This window comes from Emys orbicularis, chromosome 5 (genome assembly GCF_028017835.1).
Source record: "Emys orbicularis isolate rEmyOrb1 chromosome 5, rEmyOrb1.hap1, whole genome shotgun sequence".
Classification (NCBI taxonomy): domain Eukaryota; kingdom Metazoa; phylum Chordata; order Testudines; family Emydidae; genus Emys; species Emys orbicularis.
In genome coordinates, this window is record NC_088687.1 from 34,754,759 (window position 1) to 34,776,747 (window position 21,989).

The window sequence follows — 21,989 nt, forward strand, 5'->3', positions numbered from 1 at the left end:
CTAAACGGGGCTTGTACCAGCCGCCTCCCCGTGAGGTCACTTGACAGTGGTACAGTCCGGATACCGGAAGTGCCTGTCAGGGAAGGACCAATAGGAAACTAGGCCGAGAGGAATTCAAATGCTGGCGGCAGTTGGAGACGTAGGAGGTAGCTGGTGGACACGGTTGGGCTTGTGGAGCCTAGGAGGGCAGCAGTTTGTTCCAACAGCTCTCCACGGCGTGACGCACAGCGGGGCCATGGCGGAGGAGGGAGCCGTGACTGTCTGCGTGCGGATGCGGCCGCTCATCGCCAGGTGACTGCGGGGACCCGGAGCCCTTTCCCCGGGCTCAGTCCTGCCCCGCGACCCCGCCTTGCCCCGCTCTGCAGCTGCCCGGCGTCCGCCCCTCTGGGGACCCTTCGATCCCCCGGGAAGGGGTGTCCGGCCCTGCCCAGAACTGCCCCCGGCGGGGCCCTCCCAGCCTCCGCTCGCCCGCAGCGGCGGAGAAGCTGCGCTCAGCAGGGCCAGGGAGCCGGTGAGGATCGGGCCCTGCGGGCCGCGTACGCCCCGGGCAGGGGGGTTGTGCGCCCGTGTCAAGAGCTCAGTGCCGTGGCAGAGCCGGTGTTAGCGCTGTGGCATTGAGCAAAAGCTCCCGTAAACGAAGGGGGGCGGGGGTAGTTACAGCTGGGGACGGGGTCTGTTGTTCGGGCCTCTCGGCAGATTCAGGCCGTTGCCACTTTGCTGACCTCTGGCTCACGTTTTGAAGAGTAGCTTTTGCAACTAGAAGGGGTGAAGACTTGTCAGCTGAGCTGCTACGAGCCAGACCTTTCCTAGCAGTTTACCTGCTGGTTTAATTGGCGCCTCACTTGGGCATTGCCCCAGATAATAGGGAGCCCTCATTTTAGTTTCGCTCACTGAGAGTCTGGTATACTCTTCAAGCCTTCTGTAAAAAGGAGGTGTGAATAGATCTGGTGCCTCTTATGTGTTGGGGGAAGAAAATGATGAGATAAGGCAGGATTTGGAGACTCACTATGATGCTTGGATGAGAAGTGGGAGAGACAAAACCTAGGTAAAGAGGCAAAGAAAGCAATGTGCCATAAAGCTGGAAAAGGATGTCCGGGTCGGTAGGGAGAGGAGAAAATGAGGAAGCAGACACTGACCGCAAAGCAGGAAGAAGAGATGAAAAGAGGGCAAAGTAGAATAAAGAAGATGAGACCCAAAGTATGGCAGGCATAATAAAACTTCTAACAAAGGTATGAAATAGAAAGTTGATATGGTGAATTACAGAGCATGGCTGTCTTATTCCTTAAGTGGTTAGAACTATTTTTGGCTAGTGGACTGATTGGATAAACTTCACTTTGCTTCACCTCTGAGTTTGGTCTTTTGTTTCATTTATTGAGAGAAGAGTCTGAATTGCAGCAACTTATTCATGGTATAAGCTTGGGTGCTGGCAAACAGGCTCATAGATGCACAATGAGTCAAATGTGGAACTTGTGTGTTCTTGACTGGCTGAAGTAGGTAGGTGGCAATGATTTATGCCTCTAATCTTCTATTGGTGAAAATCTGTTCAGTTAAGCTGAATATTACTTATCTAGCACTAAGGGAATTTCTTCTTTACAAGAGAAAAATATATATATGTACAAAATGAAGTTAACATTATTTCTGTTCTGATCTCTAATAAGATTAATAAAACATCTCTTGTTCCTTTTTAGAGAAAATGAAACATCTGGAGATAAAGTACAGCTTCATTGGAAAAGTGAAAATTGTACAATTTTACAAGTGGATGGTACAAGAACTTTTAACTATGGTAAGACCTTAAGGAACATCTATCTATTTAGGCGCATATATGGCCCTCATCAACTGTAGTATCTGAGCTCCTCACAATCCTTAATTTAATTTTGTCCTCAACACCCCTGTGACTGACTGGACAGGATGTGCAGTATAGCATACTTCTCAAGGTTGCTTGAAGACCGCAAACCATAGAGGAAGTTTGCAGGCCAGTGACTCTCATGTGTTGTATTTACTGTTCATTATGATGTGACTTGACGATGCTCTGTTCTATGAGAATAGTAAAACCCCTGTGTTGGGAAGTATAATTGCCATGTTAGAGATGGAGAACTGTGGCATGGGCTAGAGTAATGTCTGGTCTACTCTATAGAGTCTTGCCAGCATATCTGTGTCTGCTAGCAATGTGTGTGGGGAGGAATCACACCCCTTAGAGCTGACATAGCTGTTCCTGTTGATGCGGCTATACTGACAAGAGTGCTTCTGTCAGCTTAGCTAATGTCATTCAGGGAGGTGGTGTGGCTGTGCCCTAAGATTTGCCCAAGGAAGTCTGGCATAATCAAGAGCTGTATCAGATCTTTAAGTCTGACTTAAATGACTTCCCTTCCTTCCTTGCTTGCTTCAGATCACAGTAGATTGTTCAGGGTTGAATCACAGAAACCTCCCTGAGAGCTGCCACCTGATGTGCCAAGACTACTTCTATCCCTGTTTTCCCTGCCAGCTCAGGACTCCAGCACCCTGTCTTGCTGAGCCAGACACTCCAGTCTGCTCCAACAAAGACCCAGGGTCTGAATTACTCGCCCCAAAGCTGCTTCAGATCACAGTAGATTGTTCAGGGTTGAATCACAGAAACCTCCCTGAGAGCTGCCACCTGATGTGCCAAGACTACTTCTATCCCTGTTTTCCCTGCCAGCTCAGGACTCCAGCACCCTGTCTTGCTGAGCCAGACACTCCAGTCTGCTCCAACAAAGACCCAGGGTCTGAATTACTCGCCCCAAAGCTGCAGGTTTACCTGAAAACATCTCACAGAAGTGTGCTTGTCTTTAGCACTCAGATGCCCAACTCTCAATGGGGTCTAAACCCAAATAAATCCATTTTACCCTATATAAAGCTTATGTAGGGTAAAGTCATAAATTGTTCGCCCTCTATAACACTGATAGAGATATGCATAGTTGTTTGCTTCCCCCAGGTATTAATACATACTCTGAGTTAATTTAATAAGTAAAAAGTGATTTTTTATTAAATACAGAAAGTAGGATTTAAGTGGTTCCAAGCAGTAACAGACAGAACAAAGTAAGTCACAAAGCAAAATAAAATAAAATGCACAAATCTATGTCCAATCAAACTAAATACAGATAAGATCCTCACCAGTTCCAGAATACTCCCTTTTACAGACTAATCTCCTTTTAGCCTGGGTCCAGCAATCACTCACACCCCCTGTAGTTACTGTCCTTTGTTCCAGTTTCCTTCAAGTATCCCAGGGGGTAGAGAGGCTCCTTCTTTAGCCAGCTGAAGACAAAATGGAGGGGTCTCTCTTGGGTTTAAATAGACTTTCTCTTGTGGGTGGAGACCCCCCTCCTCACTCCTATGCAAATCCAGCTCCCAGATGGAGTTCTGGAGTCACCTGGGCAAGTCACATGTCCATGCATGACTCAGTCTTTACAGGCAGAAGCCATTGTCCACATGGTATCTTGTATGTCTCCAGGAAGACTTCTTATGTGGATTGGAGCATTCCAAGATGCATTGTTCCCCAAGTGCTTCCTGATCAGGTACTTAACCTTGCGAATTCCTTCCTAAAGAAGCTGACCAAATGCCTCACAAAGCTTACTTAGAAATCAAGCAAGTCATACAGACAATATTCTTAACCTCAAGTACAAAATGATATATGTGTACAAATAGGATGAATAGATATAGTAGACCATAACCTTTACAGAGATCTGTTACATGGCACAGGCAGCACAAAACATATTCCAGTTATGCCATAGTCCCATAAAACCTTATGGGAGGTACCTCCCATAGATAACCTAGTAATTATCATGGTTATACTATTTAACTGTTTATAGCATATTTTCAACTCTATATCCAAGTTTCCTGCACTTTACCTATTACGTTGTTATATTCTCTTTTGCTTCAGTTTGGTTTTAGGCAATCAGTTAATCTTGCATAAAATATTTTGGCATCCTGCAAAAGAGTTGGTTTTGGGGCATCAAGGTCTCAGTCCTATTGGATGAAAAGCTGCCAAAATTGAGTGTGAGGGAAGTTCATTTTTATCAACTCATTGTGCAGCTTTTAAAAATAAATTTCTTTTTAAGATTGCGTCTTTCATTCGAATGACAGCACCCAACAAGTATATGAAGGTGTAGCTGTTCCAATTATAAAGTCTGCTGTCCAAGGATATAATGGTAAGTTTCATATTGTTTTTACACTTATATTTGTAGAATGTTTTGGGTAGTGGTCAGTTAACATTTGTTCCTCTTTTTAGGCACTGTTTTTGCCTATGGGCAGACTGCCTCAGGAAAAACGTATACAATGATGGGGAGTGACAAGTCTATGGGCATTATACCTAAAGCAGTTCAGGATGTCTTCAAAATTATTTGTGCAGTAAGTAATACAGCTAAATTATTGTCACTTGGATCCTATACAAAAATATTAGGAAGGGGCCTTGGTAACAGGGGACTTCAAACGGAAACAAATTACATGTGATGGCATGTGTGGCAGTACTTTGCTGTGATACATATCCTTGCATGAAATTTGGGAAAGCCCTCCCCTGGCACTAGTAGCAGGGATGCGATCCATGCAGATCCCCAAGCCAGCTCTCTATTTCAATATCTATTTCCCATTGAACCTTGATTAAAACTTTAGATAAAATATCAAGTTCAGTATCTGGTCGTTACGAAGACTGGGTCTCATATGCATTGGATTAGTACACTCTAAACACACCTCTCTAAAGATCTTTTTTTTTTTTCTAAAAGATGAAAAATGAACAGTGGAAGAAATACTTAGCGGAATCACAAACTACAGAGCTTTGCATAAGAAGTTCAGAGACTCATAGATTTGAAGGCATTAGTGTCGTCTGGTCTGACTTGCAGAATACAGGCCACAAGTGTGCTGGAGAGAGGGTTTGTGAGGAGGTGCAATGACTAAATAGTGAAAGCTGGAGGCGTACTTCCTGTGCAGTGCAACAGCAATTAGAATACCTTAGGGTGGGCTTGCATTGGAAAAGCATGCCAAGAAAAAAAAACTTACCACACCGCTTAAAAGTGCCATGTGTGTTTCATGCCCTCAAGCTAATGGGGGATGGCCATGGTTATCAGTAACTCAGATGTGCAACACTGGCAGCCCCCCTTGTACTCAAGAAGCAGTACTGTTTGCTTCATAGGCATGTGCATCCAGACCTATAGCCTGCAGGCCGACAACTGCACCTGTGTGGAGCCCCATTGAAGTCAGTGGGGCCTGGGCACAACAAGCTGTATGGATTGGGCCTCAGTGTAATGCAAGATATTCCCAGTGCCATTTATGGATTGTGGGAGGGGTCATTAATAAATAATGGTTTAGTCTATGAATTTGACAGCATAAGAGCACCCATGTTATGAGAAGTCAGAGGAAGATATAAACTAAAAAACTAGTTCCCAAAACATGATGCTTGCTTGTGGTCTGAAAAGCTAGTAGGTTACATGGTACAGGATGCTACTTCCTCTCTCATTGCAAAGAGCCTTAGAAAAGATAAAACTGATCATGGGTACCAGAGGCACCAGTGGGACTTAATCTGTTAGCCATCAGCTGGAGATGAATGTCTGGGCGGGAGCAGGGAAAAGGGAAGATGGCTGCTGGAAAGTACATTCGGTCAAACAGAGGAAGAAGAGGACAAGATGGCTGGAGAGAAGGCAACCAAATAACAGGGAAGTAGATGTGGAGAAGAGAGCCACTCAACAGGGGATTAGGTTTAGAAGAAAGAGCAGGAGAAGGTAGTCTAGCAGCAGGGAAACATGTACAGAGGGGAGAACTAATACCCAGCTCTTAAATAGTGTTTTTCCTCAGTAGGTCTCAAAGCACTTTACAAAGAAGGCTAGTATCATTATTCCCATCTTACAGATAATGAAGGGCAAAAATAGAGTACCAGATCTTTTTTTCAAAAAGGGGTGAAATACCCATTGCATTAAAGATAGGTAAAACTACACAAATTTCTCTAACTACTTTTCCTTGCAAGTAATTATGGGACTATGTACCAGAAGGGAGATGGTGTGCATTTGCAAAGAGGAAAGGAAAAGTCAAGCTATTTAAAGATGTAGTCCAAGACGATGGAAAAAGCTGAGCATCCTTTCATTAAAGCACTTTTTTGTTCTCCCCTCCAACTTCTGATCTGATGACACTTCTCTTTAATCTTTAGAATCCAGATAGGGAGTTTCTGTTGAGAGTTTCCTATATGGAAATATACAATGAAACCATAACAGACTTACTCTGCGACAGCAGGAAAAACAAACCTCTAGGAATTCGAGAGGATGTTAATGTAAGTAAATCAAGGTGACATAAGATACTTTATTTGGTCTTACTGTTGAATTTGTTTACAAATTGATGCAACAAACCACCTCTGTGGGCATGGATTCAAATCATGAGATGCTGATCTAAATGGAGTCCATGGCTGAATGTCTGCCAGATTGTGTAGTCGTGTAATCTTGACTGAGCTAGATTAGACTAGAAGGATGCTGCAGGGCTGGATTTAGGTGCCCTAGCAGAGGGATGGTTCTTTGAGGTTCCTGTGGATATTCTCATTTGGGTTGCACTGGCTACAGTGCAACTCAGATGGTGGAATCTTCTAACAATGCCTGTTAGAGCGCTCACAGGCCACTTATACTCCACCCCTGAGCCTTCCTGAACATTTTATGTGTGAGTGTTAAGGGAGGTGTGACATCATCTGCTGCCTCAGTTCCTTCCAACTGTAGCAGCAGATACATGTGAACCTCTCTGGATCTGGAACCCTCTAAATAATCTTAGTGCCTTTTTAAGAGATACTTGAAGTTAGTCTTCATTCTGGCTTCCAGTTTAATGGCCAATCCAAAGGTGAAGAGACCTGGTTTTAAATACTCCTGAGGGAATTCTGCACCAAAAAATTAAATTCTGCACACTATATTTTAAAATTCTGCAAATGTTATTTGTCAGTAAATAAATGTGGCTCCAGCATGGCAATGGGGAGCACAGGCCACTGGCTTCATTGAGGTTGGAGAGCACCCTGAAGCCCCCATTCCCCTGGTACAGAGACTCGGCAGTGAGGATGCACCTGATCCTGACACACTGCGAGGGCTGGGCCTGCCCCGGGGCCCTGTCCCTCTGCACCAGGTGTGGGTGGGCAGGATCCAAGTGTGGAGGGACTTAATGTGGGGGGGATCCAGGTGTGGGATGAGAGGTTTCTGTGCGGAGCGATCTGGGTGCGGGTGGCAATGGGACTCTTCGGGGGATCCAGGTGAAAGTGGTTGGGTCTCAGGTGGGGGGAGGGAGGGAGGCTGGAGGAGGACTCAGTGGGTGGGGGTTGGGTGCTGGGGGGAGTAGGAGTTGATGGGGGTGAGGGTCCAGGTGCAGCTGGTTGTGGATCAGTGGGGGGGGGGGGGCACTGGGTGTGGCTACAGTTGTTTGGGGGGTTTTGTGTTTGTTTCTTTTCCCCCGGCATCATTACCCTGATAGCGGAAGTTTGCTGTGCAGATTTTTGCAGTCAGGTCACGTACAGGAACAATGATTCTCTCTAGCTAAAGAGGAAAGCTGCTGCAAATTACCCTTCTCTACTCCCAAGAAGTAGAAAAGCTTGGATGAGCTCTCTCATTTTTGTATAGAGACCTCCTTATGCACCATCAGGTTCAACAGCACTAGATAATAGATGGAATTCAGTTCTAATTTAGCTCATGAAGCCTCCATTTGAACCTATGGCTGACTGTTTACTATTCCATTTATCTATTAAAATTAAGGCTGTCAATTAATTGCAGTTTTAATCACACTGTTAAACAATAATAGAATAACAATTGAAATTTAAATATTTGAAAATGTAGAAAAACATCCAAAAATATATTGACTTCAATTACAACACAGAATACAAAGTGTACAGTGCTCACTTTATATTTATTACAAATATTTGCACTTTAAAAATGATACACAAAGTATTTTGCACTACAGTACTTATGAGGTGAATTGAAATCTCTTTATTGTGAAAGTGTAACTTACAAATGCAGATTTTTGTTGTTGTTACATAACTGCACTCAAAAACAAAATAGTGTAAAACTTTAGAGCCTACAAGTCCACTCAGTCCTACTTATTGTTCAGCCACCCGCTAAGACAAATAACTTATCTCACGGGAGATAATGCTGCCCGCTTCTTATTTACAATGTCACCTGAAAGTGAGAACAGGTGTTCCCATGGCACTTTTGTAGCCAGCATTGTAAGGTATTTATGTGCCAGATATGCTAAACATTCATATGCTAGGACATGCTTCCATACTTATGATGCGCATTAATAAAATAATGCATTAAATACATTTGTGACAAATTTTTTCCCCCTCTCCCCCCCCCCACCCCCCAAGTTCAATGTCTCCTGCTCTGTGTTTTACCCACATTCTGCCATATATTTCATGTTACAGCAGTCTTGGATGATGACCTAGCACACATTGTTCATTTTAAGAATACTTTCACTGCAGATTTGACAAAATGCAAAGATACCAATGTGAGATTTCTAAAGATAGCAACAGCACATGACCCAAGGTTTAAGAATCTTAAAAGAGCAACTCCGATGTGGAAACTACAGAACCCGAACCACCAAAAGAGAAAATCAACCTTCTGCTGGTGGCATCTGACTCATGATGATGAATATGACTCTGTGTCTGTCCAAACTGCTTTGGATTGTTATCGAGTAGAACCCATCATCAGCCTGGACGCATGTCCTCTGGAATGGTAGTCGAAGCATGAAGGGATATATCAATTTTTAGCACACCTGGCATGTAAATATCTTACAACGCAGGCTACAACAGTGCCATGTGAACACCTGTTCTCACTTTCAGGTGACATTGTAAACAAAGAGGCAGCATTATCTCCTGCAAATGTAAACAAACTTGTTTGTCTGAGTGGTTGGCTGAGCAAGAAATGGGACTTGTAGGCCCTAAAGTTTTTATATTTTATTTTTGAGTGCAGTTATTTTTTTTGTACGTAATTCTCCAACTAAGTTTAATTTTCCTGACAAAGAGATTGCGCTACAGTACTTGTATTAGGTAAATTGAAATACTATTTCTTTTGTTTTTTACAGTGCAAATATTTGTAATAAAAAATAAATATGAAGTGAGCACTGTACACTTTATATTCTGTGTTGTAATTGAAATCAATATATTTGAAAATGTAGAAAACATCCACAAATATTTAAATAAATGGTATTCTATTATTACTTAACAGCGCGATTAAGCGCGATTTGTTTTTTTAGTTGCTTGACGGCCCTAATTAAAACTGCTTTCTTAATTGCTATAACATCAACCAGAGGAATGAGTCACGTGCCCTAATGGCAGATTTGCGTTCAGTGTATTTCACAAAGACAAAGTGGAGTTTTTCACCCTAACCCTAGAGTCTTACCCAAAGTAGTAGTAGTAGGTGGTGTGTTGTGTGGTGGTTTTTTTTTTTTTTTTTTTTTCCCACCTTAAGCAAACTATAAAATTGTGCATTATTTTCCCTCGACCACCCATCAATAAGGGTGAATGAAAGTTACACGCTCTCAACACGAAGGGTTTGCTTACACAGAGACTGTCTATGGCGAGCTGGTGCCTAAATCGACAGCACTCTAGCCTGCTGCACGCTAACTGGCCATGAAGACCCTGCTCCTGTACACTAAAAGTCATATGGCGTGCTTTGCTGTGCTGTAACAGCGGTATGTCAAAGCACACTATAGAACTTGTAGTGTACAGAGCAGGGTCTTTATGGCTAGTTAGTGTACAGCAGGCTAGAGTGTTGTAGATTTAAGCACCTCCTGGCTGCACGCTAAGGCTCCCTACAGAGAAGCCCTAAGAGGACCCTAGTGTACTATCTAAACAGGGCTAAGGAATTTCACAGGTCTCCCATCTTCTTTTTTTAGGATCACCTTTATGATTGTTTAATCCACTAAGGTAATGGTTGTGAAGTGATAGGCAGACAATGTATAGAAGAAAGTTATAAACTAGATGTCATTTTGGTCCTTGCTATGATTAAGTCATATTCTACTATGTCTATCTCCATTGCATGCTTTAAACATGTTCCATTCACAGCAACCTGTTAGACTGCCACTTTGAGCTCTGTATATATACTTACAAAACACAATGCTTTAGAATCTTGGGTCCAGAACAAATGCCGTTTGATAGGGCAGTACTTCAACCCTTATTCAAGTAGGACCCTGAGTTCTACCCTCAGCTGATGAAGTATTGCTTGCCAATCTGACCCGTGAGTGGGGAATATGCAGAAGACTCTGAAAGAAGAAATTAAAGTTACTTACTTATAGCAGAGTCCAAGATGGATTCTGCCTATTCACATGCCTCACCTACCTTCTCCTTTTCCTCGGGTTCTTTTGAGCTCATGATTTTGAAGAGGTGGTGGAAGGAACTGAGATGGCATGTAGGGCCATGCCCCCTTTGATATTTGCCCTTGGAAGGCTGAGGGAAAAGTAGGATAGGTATGTGAATGCGGTAACTGGTACTGCTAGAAGAAGGTTCCACCATCTGAGCTGCACTTGCTGGCACAGCCCATGAGTATGAATATACAAAATCCCTTTTGAAGAGGGCAAGTTAGAAGTAAGCAAGCTTCATGTTGTGCCTAGAACTACTGCAAAGCTGTAATCAGTCTTGTTATTTTCTCTTTTCCTAAGCAGCGGAATGCTATGTAGTCTCTTAAACAAAACATATAATCTTGAGCAGTGTGGGAGCTTTTTTGAGGGGGAGGGGGCTTTGAGTGTCTAAAACACTTCTACAAAATCTGACTAACTTCACACCTTAATATATTGTTAAGGTTGCAAAAATGCATCTGCATTCAGCACAAAAAACCTACATAATTTCCTCAGAGTTGCTTTAACACACTTCACTATCATAATACATTCAAAAGGGATACACCATCCACCAGTTTTACATATACATTGCATAACTATCAAATTAGAGTTGTGGCTAATACTGCGTGAGCAGTATTAGCATTAATGTAGACATCCTGTTGCTGTCTTCAATTTCACTATGCTAAAGTTTTGCTCATTCTCCTTGTTAATGAGTACCATTTGTTACATTAACTGCTTTAGCAAAGCTGGTGGAATGGGAGTGGTCTGCTAATCTGTGTGGGGCACAAAATGTAGATCCTTCATGAATAGTGCCTTTGAAATTTTTATTTCTCAAACCTCTAAAAAGTACACATTCCCTTGAAAGATCTAAAATCCAGAGGACCTTTCCCTGACAAATCAAATACATTTTAAAATAAATCATATTTTTGGATCTCAAATGTTTGACAGTGTCTCCTTAAAATTACAGTTGAAATATATCAGCATAAAAATTTGCACTGGCAGTGTTCTGACTTTATTCCCTGTGTGTTTGGAAGACAAATTTGTCTTTCTTCAGACTGCTGTGTGGCTTTCATTAATAAATTCAACTGAAACCAGTGCATAATACAGTACACACATCTATTTCTCATTTATTTTAGAGTTGGGTGAAATTTGTCTTTAATTCTGTTTCTCTTGCAGAGAAACATCTACGTGGAAGATCTGATCGAAGAGGTGGTTGTTAATCCAGAGCAAGTCATGGAATGGCTCAGGAAAGGAGAAAGTAGGATGATTAGCCTCTCCATTGTTGATGCAATTTTAAAACACATGACTACTCCTAAATTTAATATATGGCTAAAACTAGAATCTCATAAAAGCTATTATTTTAGTTTCTCAGTTAGACTACCTTTGCTTACAATCTTAATATTGTCTGACGCATATGGGATTTTGGATAACAAATACTTTATTTTGACAGAAAAACGACACTATGGAGAAACAAAAATGAATGAACACAGCAGCCGTTCTCACACCATTTTCAGAATGGTAGGTGTCTGTATAGTAATTTTTTTTTTTTTTGTTATTTATTAACTGAAAAGATGTGCAATAATCTTATGAGGCTTTCTTCTTTTAGATTATAGAAAGTAGGGAAAATGACCCTGCCAACACGAACTGTGATGGAGCAGTAATGGTATCTCATCTGGTAAGTTATGTTTGAAAAAGGTTGTCCGGTACTAGGTAGGCATTAATGTGGAAAATTACAATTTTAAAAAGAGCTAAAATATTGGACACCACTAAAATGAAATCCTAAAATCAGAGATTCTCTCCCAACATATTGAGAATGAAACGCTCTGAATGGAAAAACTTGTGTGAAGGAGAAATATTGAACTGTTTTAAGACTATATAACAATATATATGTAAAAGTCTACTAGATATTGTGCAGAGGCTGTGATGCAAAGTGTCCCCGAAGGTAGTTTACCCACTGCTTGGGATTTCCTTAGGGGGAGGGAAAAACCCCTAAGGGGCTTAGAACTCCTACATAACCCCTTCTGGCTGCAGGGACAGAAAGAGGTATGACATGGGGAAAAAGGGGAAATCTGGTTGAACACCACAGTTGCCATAATTCTTCATAAGAACCTCTGTCAGTTGGTGCAAGATAGAGCAGCTTTCAGGAGCCAGGTGGCCTCAGGACTAGAGGAACATAATGGTGGCTTGCAGCCACTCTTGCTGACAGATTCAGTAGCTGCTGGCTGTGATCTCTTTTCCTCTTGGTTTGATGGATTGATATTAGCAGTATGGCAGGGATTCAAAGGGGGGAATGAATGTTTGGTCTATAGGTCTGTATTTGGGACTCTGGGAACTAGATTCTGTGCGCAATTCCTATTTAAATCCTCTCTGACATCTTGACAAACTACTGCCTACTCTCTACTTTCTGGTGAACTGGTTAACAGGGAGGTAGTCACTAGTCATTTCTAATTTCTCCAGTATCAAACTTCTTTGACTATTTGCATCTTGATCAGACTAATCTTATCAGTAGTGGGCTATCTTCTTTCAAAGCACTGGGTCTGTCAGCAGCCTTTGATACGTGATGATTATTGGTGGCTGGGTTGTACTCTTTGGAGTTCGGTCAAGTATATCCTCAGTTTTTGAGCTCTCTCCTGAAAGCGGAGGCCTATAAAGGTGATGGCTGGTTGCTAGGCATCAACCAAATCACCATCAAATGATACTGCAAGCTCATAATCCCTGTTACCTACCAGTTGCACCACATACAGGTATAAGGGATTATGAAAAAATATTGGTATTTTGGTACTTGACTTTTTCCATTGACCTCTTAGATTGGATGGGGGGAGAACAGTTGGTGTAGGCTCAATTAGGATGAGGATGATGGTAATGCTTATTTATTAATGGAAGCTGAGGACCTGGCAGATTGTTTATGCACTTCTGTTATTCAGGGTGAAGAGGGGGAGACGACTGCTTGTGAGACAAACTTGTGTTTAATGGGAATTTATATGTATATTGAAGAGTACATACTTTAACAATTGCAATGCAAGTTTACTAATAGTGATCGCAATATTGGTAATGGAGTCTATATTGATATTTTAAAGCCATTTTCGCCATGCAACTTAGAAAAATACTGGCCTCACTGTGTAGTTAGTATATTACTATAGAAATGTCAAAGGCTTAACTGAACTTGGATTGAAATTCTTAGCATAGATTTGCGTTGACAGCATTTTAAACTGACTTACCTGCATACTGTGCCTCATGAAATCTTTAATGAATTTGCAGAACTTGGTAGATCTGGCAGGCAGTGAAAGAGCTAGCCAAACAGGATCAGAAGGTAGGTACAGGGGTGGCATGTTTCTATAATTTTTGGTGGTGCCCAGAATGGATCCAAGTCCTCTCACTCCCCCCTCACCCCCACACAAACCTGCCTAAGCCTCTGGGAGACAGTTTGGGTGCGGAACGGGATTTGGGGTATAGGCTCTGGGAGGAAGTTTGGATGCGGGTTCTGGGATGGAGTTTGGGTGCTAAGTGCAGGCTCTGGGCTGGAGATGCAGACTCTGGGAGAGTGGGTGCAGGCTCTAGGAGGGAGTTGATGGCCGCAAGACCAGCGGGGGGCCGGCCCGCCGCTGGCCTTGCGGGTTTTTTGCCATGTGCAGCAGCCACCTCAGCCTGTTTGGCACCGCTCCCTTGTAGTGGGCAGCAGCCGGCGAGGGAGCGCAGCGCAGAATTGCAGGGGGCAGCTGCCTGTTGCCCAGGGTAGGCAGAGACGCTCCAGCGGAGGTGCGCGGGGGGTGGCAGGCAGGGTCCGGGGATGCTCCAGGGGAGAGACCTGGTCGCGAACATTGGTGGAACTGGGCCCTGAATTCGGTAGGGCCCGGGCACCCCGAGCCTATATAACTCACCGCCCCTGAGTAGATAACTAGTTCTAAATCTGTAATGGAGTTTGCTTTTGTGCCCATCTCCCTAGTATTTAGATGCTGGCTAACATTCTAACAATTGAGCGATATTATACCATTGAAGAAATTATCTGTCTACGAAGTGCTGGGTTCTAAATTTAAATAGATCCATTCAGGAAAAAGAAGCTAAGCGCGTTGTAGACTATTCAGTGTGAAATTCTGCTCACTATGAAGTTGCAATTAAACTAAAATCTTTATAAAGCTTAAGAATGGTATAAAGACTATTATAATTGTTACAGTGCTATAACTAACATAATAGTACTCCTTTCCCTGGAATGTTGGGTGCAATCCTAGCTGGCCAGTTGAATGTAAGAGAAATAGAAGGATTCAGAGGAGCAAATATTTTGGGTTTATTTAATTTAGAGTGGAGATGTGATAAAGGCGTACAAAATAATGAATGGTATAGACAAGGTAAACAGTAGTGCCCCTCTCACAATTCAAGAACAAGGGGTTATTCAAAGAAATTAAAAGGCAAACCCATTTAAAATGTAATACTTCTTTTGTTTTTACGTAACATATAACTAACCTGTGGGATTTATCACTACAACCAAAAGCTCACTCATAATGATTATGCATAATGAGAGTATTCACAGTTTGATTAGGCAGGATTCAAATTTTAGCATGGATACAAACCTTAAGGGCATCAGCCAACCACTACTAGGGTCACAAAGAAATGTTTCCTCCTATGAGAAGCTCATTCCTTAATTGTCCACTCAGGCAGTAGGGTGGGGTGTGGTAGGCTAGTTGGTTGCTTGTTGTGGGTATTTTTGTTGTTTAATTGGGGGGGGGGGTGTATATACACTCCTAAAACATCTAGTACTGACTGCTGTCAGAGAGAATACTGAACTAAATGGACAACTAGTCTGATCTGTTGTAGCAATTCCTAGGTACCTAAGACTGCTTAACCTTCTCTGAATAGTTACTCTGACTATTATATAGGATAAAAGTGGACTTTTGTGAATAAAAGCAAAGTGTTTCTATGTAATATCTAGGTGTTCGACTCAAAGAAGGATGTAACATAAACCGGAGTCTGTTCATCTTGGGTCAAGTAATCAAGAAACTCTGTGATGACCCATCTGGGTAAGCATTTATAGTATCTCTTCTGGAAATGAGTAGATGTAACTCTCTACACAGTTGATTAGTTAGCAAGCCTTGAAATCCATTCGCATTCTTAATGTTGATTTGTCCTTATTTCCTTACATCAGACATGTATAACTTGAAGAGAACTGCCATTTCATACAAGATGTTGTTAGGTCAATCTGTTATCTTTTGCAACTAATATCATTATATTCACCAGTACAAGAACACTAATCTTGGCTTCATGGTTTGTTTGGTGTTTTCTCTTCCCCTCCACAACAGTTTCATAAATTATAGAGACAGCAAGTTGACACGAATTCTCCAGAACTCCTTGGGAGGAAATGCTAAGACAGTTATAATTTGCACAATTACGCCAGTTTCGTTTGATGAAACTCTTAGCACCCTTCAGGTAAAATTATTCTGTTCCTTTATTTTTTCCAAGCGTTAATATGTTTTAGCTAACTGGGTCAGAAACACAAGTTTCTCAGCTTCCATACTTTAACAAAATTGATTGCTTGATCTTTCTTGAGGCCTCCTGTGGACTTGAGAGCCATTGAAGTGCATTGTTTGATACTTTGAGCCTTTACCCAGGCACCTTCTGACATATGTTGTATGGACTTTGCTTCTTTTGACAGGCAGACTTTTCATTTCTCCTTGTTTACTCCATCTGCATAATCTATACAGTCTCCACTTTCTCATAAATTCCCCTTTTCAGAGACTTCATTGTTACTGGCATGCAGTTATAATTTTGTGTGTATAATCACACATTATACACACAACCTATGCTACCAAACATTATTAAGATTGCAAAGCCAAACAGTCAAAAGTTAGGAAATGCCAGATTTAAGGTTGCCTGTAATTTCCCCCCACCCCCATTTGTATAGACCTATCGTATGGTGACAGATCCCATTCCTAGAAAGGTCATGTGACGTAAAGCCACAAGCAGACAAGGGATCAGGCCCAATATATGAAATCTAGTCAACAATTTAAAAAAAAAAAAAAGCTGACAACTTCAAATTGTTGGTGTCCCTTTGAACATTGCTATTGGAATAATTTCCACTTCTGATTTTTTGGGGGGGTTAAATTTAGTCTTTCTTTTTTTTTTTTTTTTTTTTTTTTCCCCCCTTTCATGCCATCTGATTTTTTCCAAAATTAAGGCACACTTGAAAGTTGGGACTACAGAGCAGCAGAAAATAAGTACATGGTTCTGTAGTGAGATAGGAAAACCAAAACTCAACCAAATATGAACTTCTTGCTGTGTATGTACAGTAACTCCTCACTTAACGTTGTAGTTATTTTCCTGAAAAATGCGACTTTAAGTGAAACGATGTTAAGTGAATCCAATTTCCCCATAAGAATTAATGTAAATGGGGGGGGGGGGGGGGGCTAGGTTCCAGGGAAATTTTTTTTTTTTGCCGTACAGTACTATAGTTGGGAGGTGCCCCCGCCTTACCCCACACAGGCACAGCCGACTGGCACTGGAGACAATGAGGCAGGCAAGGAGTTTGAAGGTGCTGTAGGCTAGGAGAAGCACGTTGCGCAGCAGCAGCAGCTTCCCCTACTCTGCAAGCACCAGGGGCGGGGGGCTCAACCCTCGGCCCTACCACTCCACCCCTTCCCCCAAGCCCCTACCCTTAACCTGCCTCTTTATCCCCCCATTTCCCCCTTTACTCCGCATGCCGTGTCCTCGCTCCTCCTCCCTCCCTCCCTCCCCTGCCTCCTGCCCGCGGCATTCAGGAAGCAGGAGGGAGGGGGCGTAGGGAAGCTGATAGAGGGGCTGCCAGCTGTGTACAAAGCAGGCAGCCAAACGACATTATAGCGAAGCATTGCACAACTTTAAATGGAGCATGTTCTGTAATTGAGCAGGGACATAAGATCAAAACAATGTTAAGCGACAGGACGTTAAGTGGGGAGTTATTGTACAAAAGATAATCTAAGATAGCTGAATTTAACGAGCAACTGCTTCAGGAATCATGATATGTAAAGTTCAAACTTAAGGTCAGGCACTCTGAGCTATGTGCAAAATGTTTTGGCTTTTTTTTTTTTTAATTTATTTTTAATTGGAAAAGTGCTTTAGGTCTGAACCTACACCCTTACTTGAATGAGTTGTCCCAGTGAAGTTAATAGAACTACTCAATTTTTATTTATCTGTAGGGTTGGGTTTGTTGTATTTCTTATGCTCTCCAAAATCAAATTTGGCTGGATAACCTCTTTGTTTCATCTTTGGGCTGATACCAGCAATGGAAGCTTTCAGCCCCGCTCCTTCCTTCCCACACATCCATCTCCCCTCCCCCCCCCCGAAAAAAAAAAAAAAAGAACAAGTTATGAGTAAGTGAAAATAACAAGGTGTAATGTTGAATTTCAGCCTTAACTAATTTGGTGCTTGCTACTCAAATAGTAAATATTCATTTTGCCTTCTAGTCATCCTGTTATGACTTTTCACTCTGATAGAGAACTATAAAGATTTATTTACTTATTCTGTAACTTCTGCTAATGGGAAGCTTCACTGTCTTGTATGGTCATTTTTCCAGTTTGCCAATACAGCCAAAAGAATGAGGAATACTCCAAAAGTCAACGAAGTCCTGGATGATGATGCCCTCCTGAAACGATATCGCAAGGAAATAGTGGACTTGAAACGGCAGCTGGAAGAAGTATGTCAGAACATATTAAGCTAATCATATAGCATTTAATATAGGAAGGCCAAAAAATGCCAAATAAAAGGCAACTAAACTTGAAGATAAACTGCACTTGCTTTTAAAATACTTTGGACCATATCTCACTTCTCAACTTCACACACTTCCACTTGTTGTGTAAAGTGGTATAACAACACAGCTCATGGTAGCTATGGGTATGTCATTACTTCCATAGATCCATATGTGAAACTTCACAGATTCAGTGCAATTAACCTAACTAGATCCCATGTGCCCATAGGTGTAGGGATAGATGCATGCAGACCCCACTTCTAGGTTCTGTGTTTTTCTCATTTAGCTACCACACTTCTAGAGGCAATCAAAGGATTTTCTTCCTTTTGCATTTGAAGAATTGCTAACCTAGAATTTCGTAACCTACTATTATAAAAACTCCCAAGATTACTGTAACTGAGATTAGAAATTTTCCTGTGTTTTCAGTGTATGTCATGTATAGTCAGGAGACATGGAACCAAGTGTGCCGGGGGGGGCGGCAGCAGCAGCATGAATGTCTGAAAATTTTCAAATAATAATATCACTTCTCATACTCAGCAAATCCACTAATGCAACCCCATAATCTCTGGCTGATGGATTTCCTGATATGAGAAGGCAGAATAGACATTCCCTTGACAAATTGAGGTTACAGCAAACTTTCTTCAACCGGCTTTACTCCTACAGTGTTTCTGCTGTACAGCAATCAGTCAATTCCCATTCTGTTTTGTACACATAATACAAGACATGAGGACTGTAAGGCCACACTTTTATAGGAAAGCTCAGATATAATTGTAGTACCTAAAACTGTTTATAATGACTATATTTCAAGTTGATAGTGTCACTCTTAAGGATTCAGATCTTATCAGAAGGCCTTGTTCCAGTCTTACCCTGAAAAGCCATATAGAATGGAAGTTTACTCTCAGATCCTGAACATGCCTTGAGAGGTTGAGAAAGAGCACAATAATTAGCTCCACCCTGGTACTTCCTTTTTAAAATAAAGACTCAGCTATGCAAAGAAGTAATCTTAAAGAAAATCATTAGTTATTTTAAGATCCAAAATGTAAATCAAAGCATTAAAAACTATACATGGAATAATAACAACATGCTATGTCTCAAAGCCTATAAAATCTATGCAGAATTTTTAGGGGAAAACAGAAGCTTGTGGTCATGCAGGAAACTTTCTACCTAAGTCATCTGTTTTAAGAGACCCAAATTTTAAATCTCTACCCATAGACCTGTAAAAGCGTACAAACGTCTTGCCCGCTCTCTGATAAGATGGTCAATTACTTTTTATTCTAAAGTTTGAGGAAACAGTCCTATTTTTCTGCATGGCTGTGATAGTTAGAGCAGTCATGGTATTGCCATGACACTAGTTCTCAGAGAAGAATTCTCCTGAAATGCCACTTGAAACTGTACACGCTTATTTTTATCGAGCTGGAGTGATCTGGAACGTTTCTCTGGATATCTGACGTTTTAATCATGAGTATGTCTTTCGGAAACATCTAGTTTAAAGTCTTGTATTTAGTGTCGTGTCATGTCTAGAATTTGGGGGAATTTATGTTTCTTCTCTGAGTGCTGTCCCTGTGGGTGCTCCACTTTAATCGTGATTAATCGTGCGATTAAAAAAATTAATCTCACTGTTTAATACTCGAATACCATTTATTTAAATATTTTTGGATGTTTTCTACATTTTCAAATACATTGATTTCAATTACAACACAGAATATAAAGTGTTCAATGCTCACTTTATAATTATGTTTGATTACAAGTATTTGCATTGTAAAAAAACAAAAGAAAGTCTTTCACCTAATACAAGTACTGTACTGCAATCTCTTTATCATGAAAGTTGAATTTACAAATGTAGAATTATGTACAAGAAACCTGCATTCAAAAATAAAACTATGTAAAATTTTAGAGCCTACAAGTCCACTCTGTCCTACTTCTTGTTCAGCCAAATGCTCAGACAAACAAATTTGTTTACATTTGCAGGGATAATGTTGCCTGCTTCTTGTTTACAATGTCACCTGAAAGTGAGAACAGGCATTCTCATGGCACTGTTGTAGCCAGCGTTGCAAGATATTTATGTGCCAGATGTGCTAAAGCATGAAGGGGCATACAAATGTTTAGCATATCTGGCCCTTTAAATACCTTGCAATGCCAGCTACAAAAGTGCCATGCAAATGCTTGTTCTCACATTCTGGTGACATTGTAAACAAGAAGTGGTCAGCTTCTTGGGGGAGGGATAGCTCAGTGGTTTGAGCATTGGCCTGCTAAACCCAGGGTTGTGAGTTCAATCCTTGAGGGGGCCACCTAGGGGTCTGGGGCAAAATCAGTACTTGTCCTGCTAGTGAAGGCAGGGGGCTGGACTCGATGACCTTTCAAGATCCCTTCCAGTTCTAGGAGATAGGATATCTCCATTAATTTAATTTAAAAGCATTATCTCCAGCATTATCTCCTGCAAATGTAAACAAAGTTGTTTGTCTGAGTGATTGGCTGAACAAGAAGTAGGACTGTGTGGACTTGTGGGCACTGAAGTTTTACATAGTTTTGTTTTTGAGTGCAGTTATGTAACAAACAAAATCTACATTTGTAAATTGCTCTTTCATGACAGAGATTGCACTACAATACTTGTATGAGGTGAACTGAAAAATAGTATTTATTTTGTTTATCATTTTTACAGTGCAAATATTTGTAATAAAAAATACACACTGATTTCAATTACAACACAGAATACAATATATATGAAAATGTAGAAAAACATCCGAAATATTTAATAAATTTCAATTGGTATTGTTTAACAGTGTGATTAAAACTGCGATTAATAGCAATTAATTTTTCTGAGTTAATCGCATGAGCTAACTGCGATTAATCGACAGCCCTAGTTTAAATAACTCTAGTTATAGTTAGCATTACTGTTAATTTTATTTAAAAAAAATAATAATTTTCTTTAGTTACCCTCCATCCTGGGAACGGTTAACCGTTAAGATGCCTGGCTCCTCAAGCTTCAAGCACTGCGGTTCCTGCCGCAAAGCAATGCCCGTTTTGGACGGGCACTCGTGCGTACAATGTCTGGGTGAGCTGCATATTCCCCAAAAATGCACCCACTGCAGCAATTTGAAAGCCAGAGCCCAATGTGACCAGGATCTCAGGCTAAAAATGATTTTGATGGAGAAATCCCTCCAACCTGAATCGGACACGCGGACTGCCTCTCCGGGCGCTCCTCCAACAGAAAAAGGAGATGTACCCTCCAAAAGACAGAGGAAGAGGGCTCAGACGTCTCTGCAGAGAGCACCGCAAAAACAGCGGTGGTCTCCTGCCAGGTCGCAACCCCCATTGCCGACATATGCTCAGGTGAGCACCTATGGCACTCTGGGTACCTCCAGCACCGCCGAGGCCCGAGCGAAGGAGACAGTCAAGGCACAGACAAAGACATGCCTCCTCCACAGCACCGAGTTCACCCGTAAGGCACTCTGCACCAAGTGTCTCCTCAGGCACCATGGCTCCGCCCCCAGCACCGACAGCACAGGCAGCTCCGGTGGAGAAAACCAAGTCGGCACTGACCAAACATGCAACACGGTTGGCACCAGTGCTGGCATGGATGAGAGTGGACCCTGCGGCACCCAAGGTTCCGACATCAGCACCGACACAGTCTCTGCTGCACCAGAGAGACCTGATGATATTGTCAGCACCGACCTCCCCAATACTCGGTACCAAGGCTCCCCCGGGGCAATGGAGGAGATCCCAGCTCTCATGAAATGGCACTTGTCTAGTGAAGATGATGATGAGGTGCAGGAACAAGGCACTTTCTCACCGGACCATTCCTCACCAAAAGAATGCCAACCACCGTGGAGCCATATGGGGCCAAGATACCATTACAACCAGATGGCTCAACCATGGTGCACACCGCTGTGGATGTACGTGCCAGTGGCTTTCCCCATGCAATGGGCACATTGGGAACCCTGGGCAACTTACCGGGGTCCACGCTCCAGGCCACCCATGGTTCATAGAG

The 21,989-nt window shown here is 42.0% G+C and overlaps 1 protein-coding gene across 1 annotated transcript in view; it reads left to right on the forward strand.

The window, feature by feature from the left end:
- The first annotated feature begins 235 nt into the window (after positions 1-235).
- The window catches only part of CENPE (centromere protein E), an 82,777-nt gene continuing 61,023 nt past the window's right edge, over positions 236-21,989 (forward strand). The window contains exons 1-12 of the mRNA XM_065405362.1: positions 236-291; positions 1,689-1,783; positions 4,074-4,163; positions 4,244-4,362; positions 6,149-6,268; positions 11,467-11,548; positions 11,741-11,808; positions 11,897-11,965; positions 13,549-13,600; positions 15,215-15,302; positions 15,582-15,708; positions 17,831-17,950. Of these exons, the coding sequence (XP_065261434.1) occupies positions 236-291; positions 1,689-1,783; positions 4,074-4,163; positions 4,244-4,362; positions 6,149-6,268; positions 11,467-11,548; positions 11,741-11,808; positions 11,897-11,965; positions 13,549-13,600; positions 15,215-15,302; positions 15,582-15,708; positions 17,831-17,950 (1,086 nt within the window). The remainder of the gene's footprint in view (positions 292-1,688; positions 1,784-4,073; positions 4,164-4,243; positions 4,363-6,148; positions 6,269-11,466; positions 11,549-11,740; positions 11,809-11,896; positions 11,966-13,548; positions 13,601-15,214; positions 15,303-15,581; positions 15,709-17,830; positions 17,951-21,989) is intronic.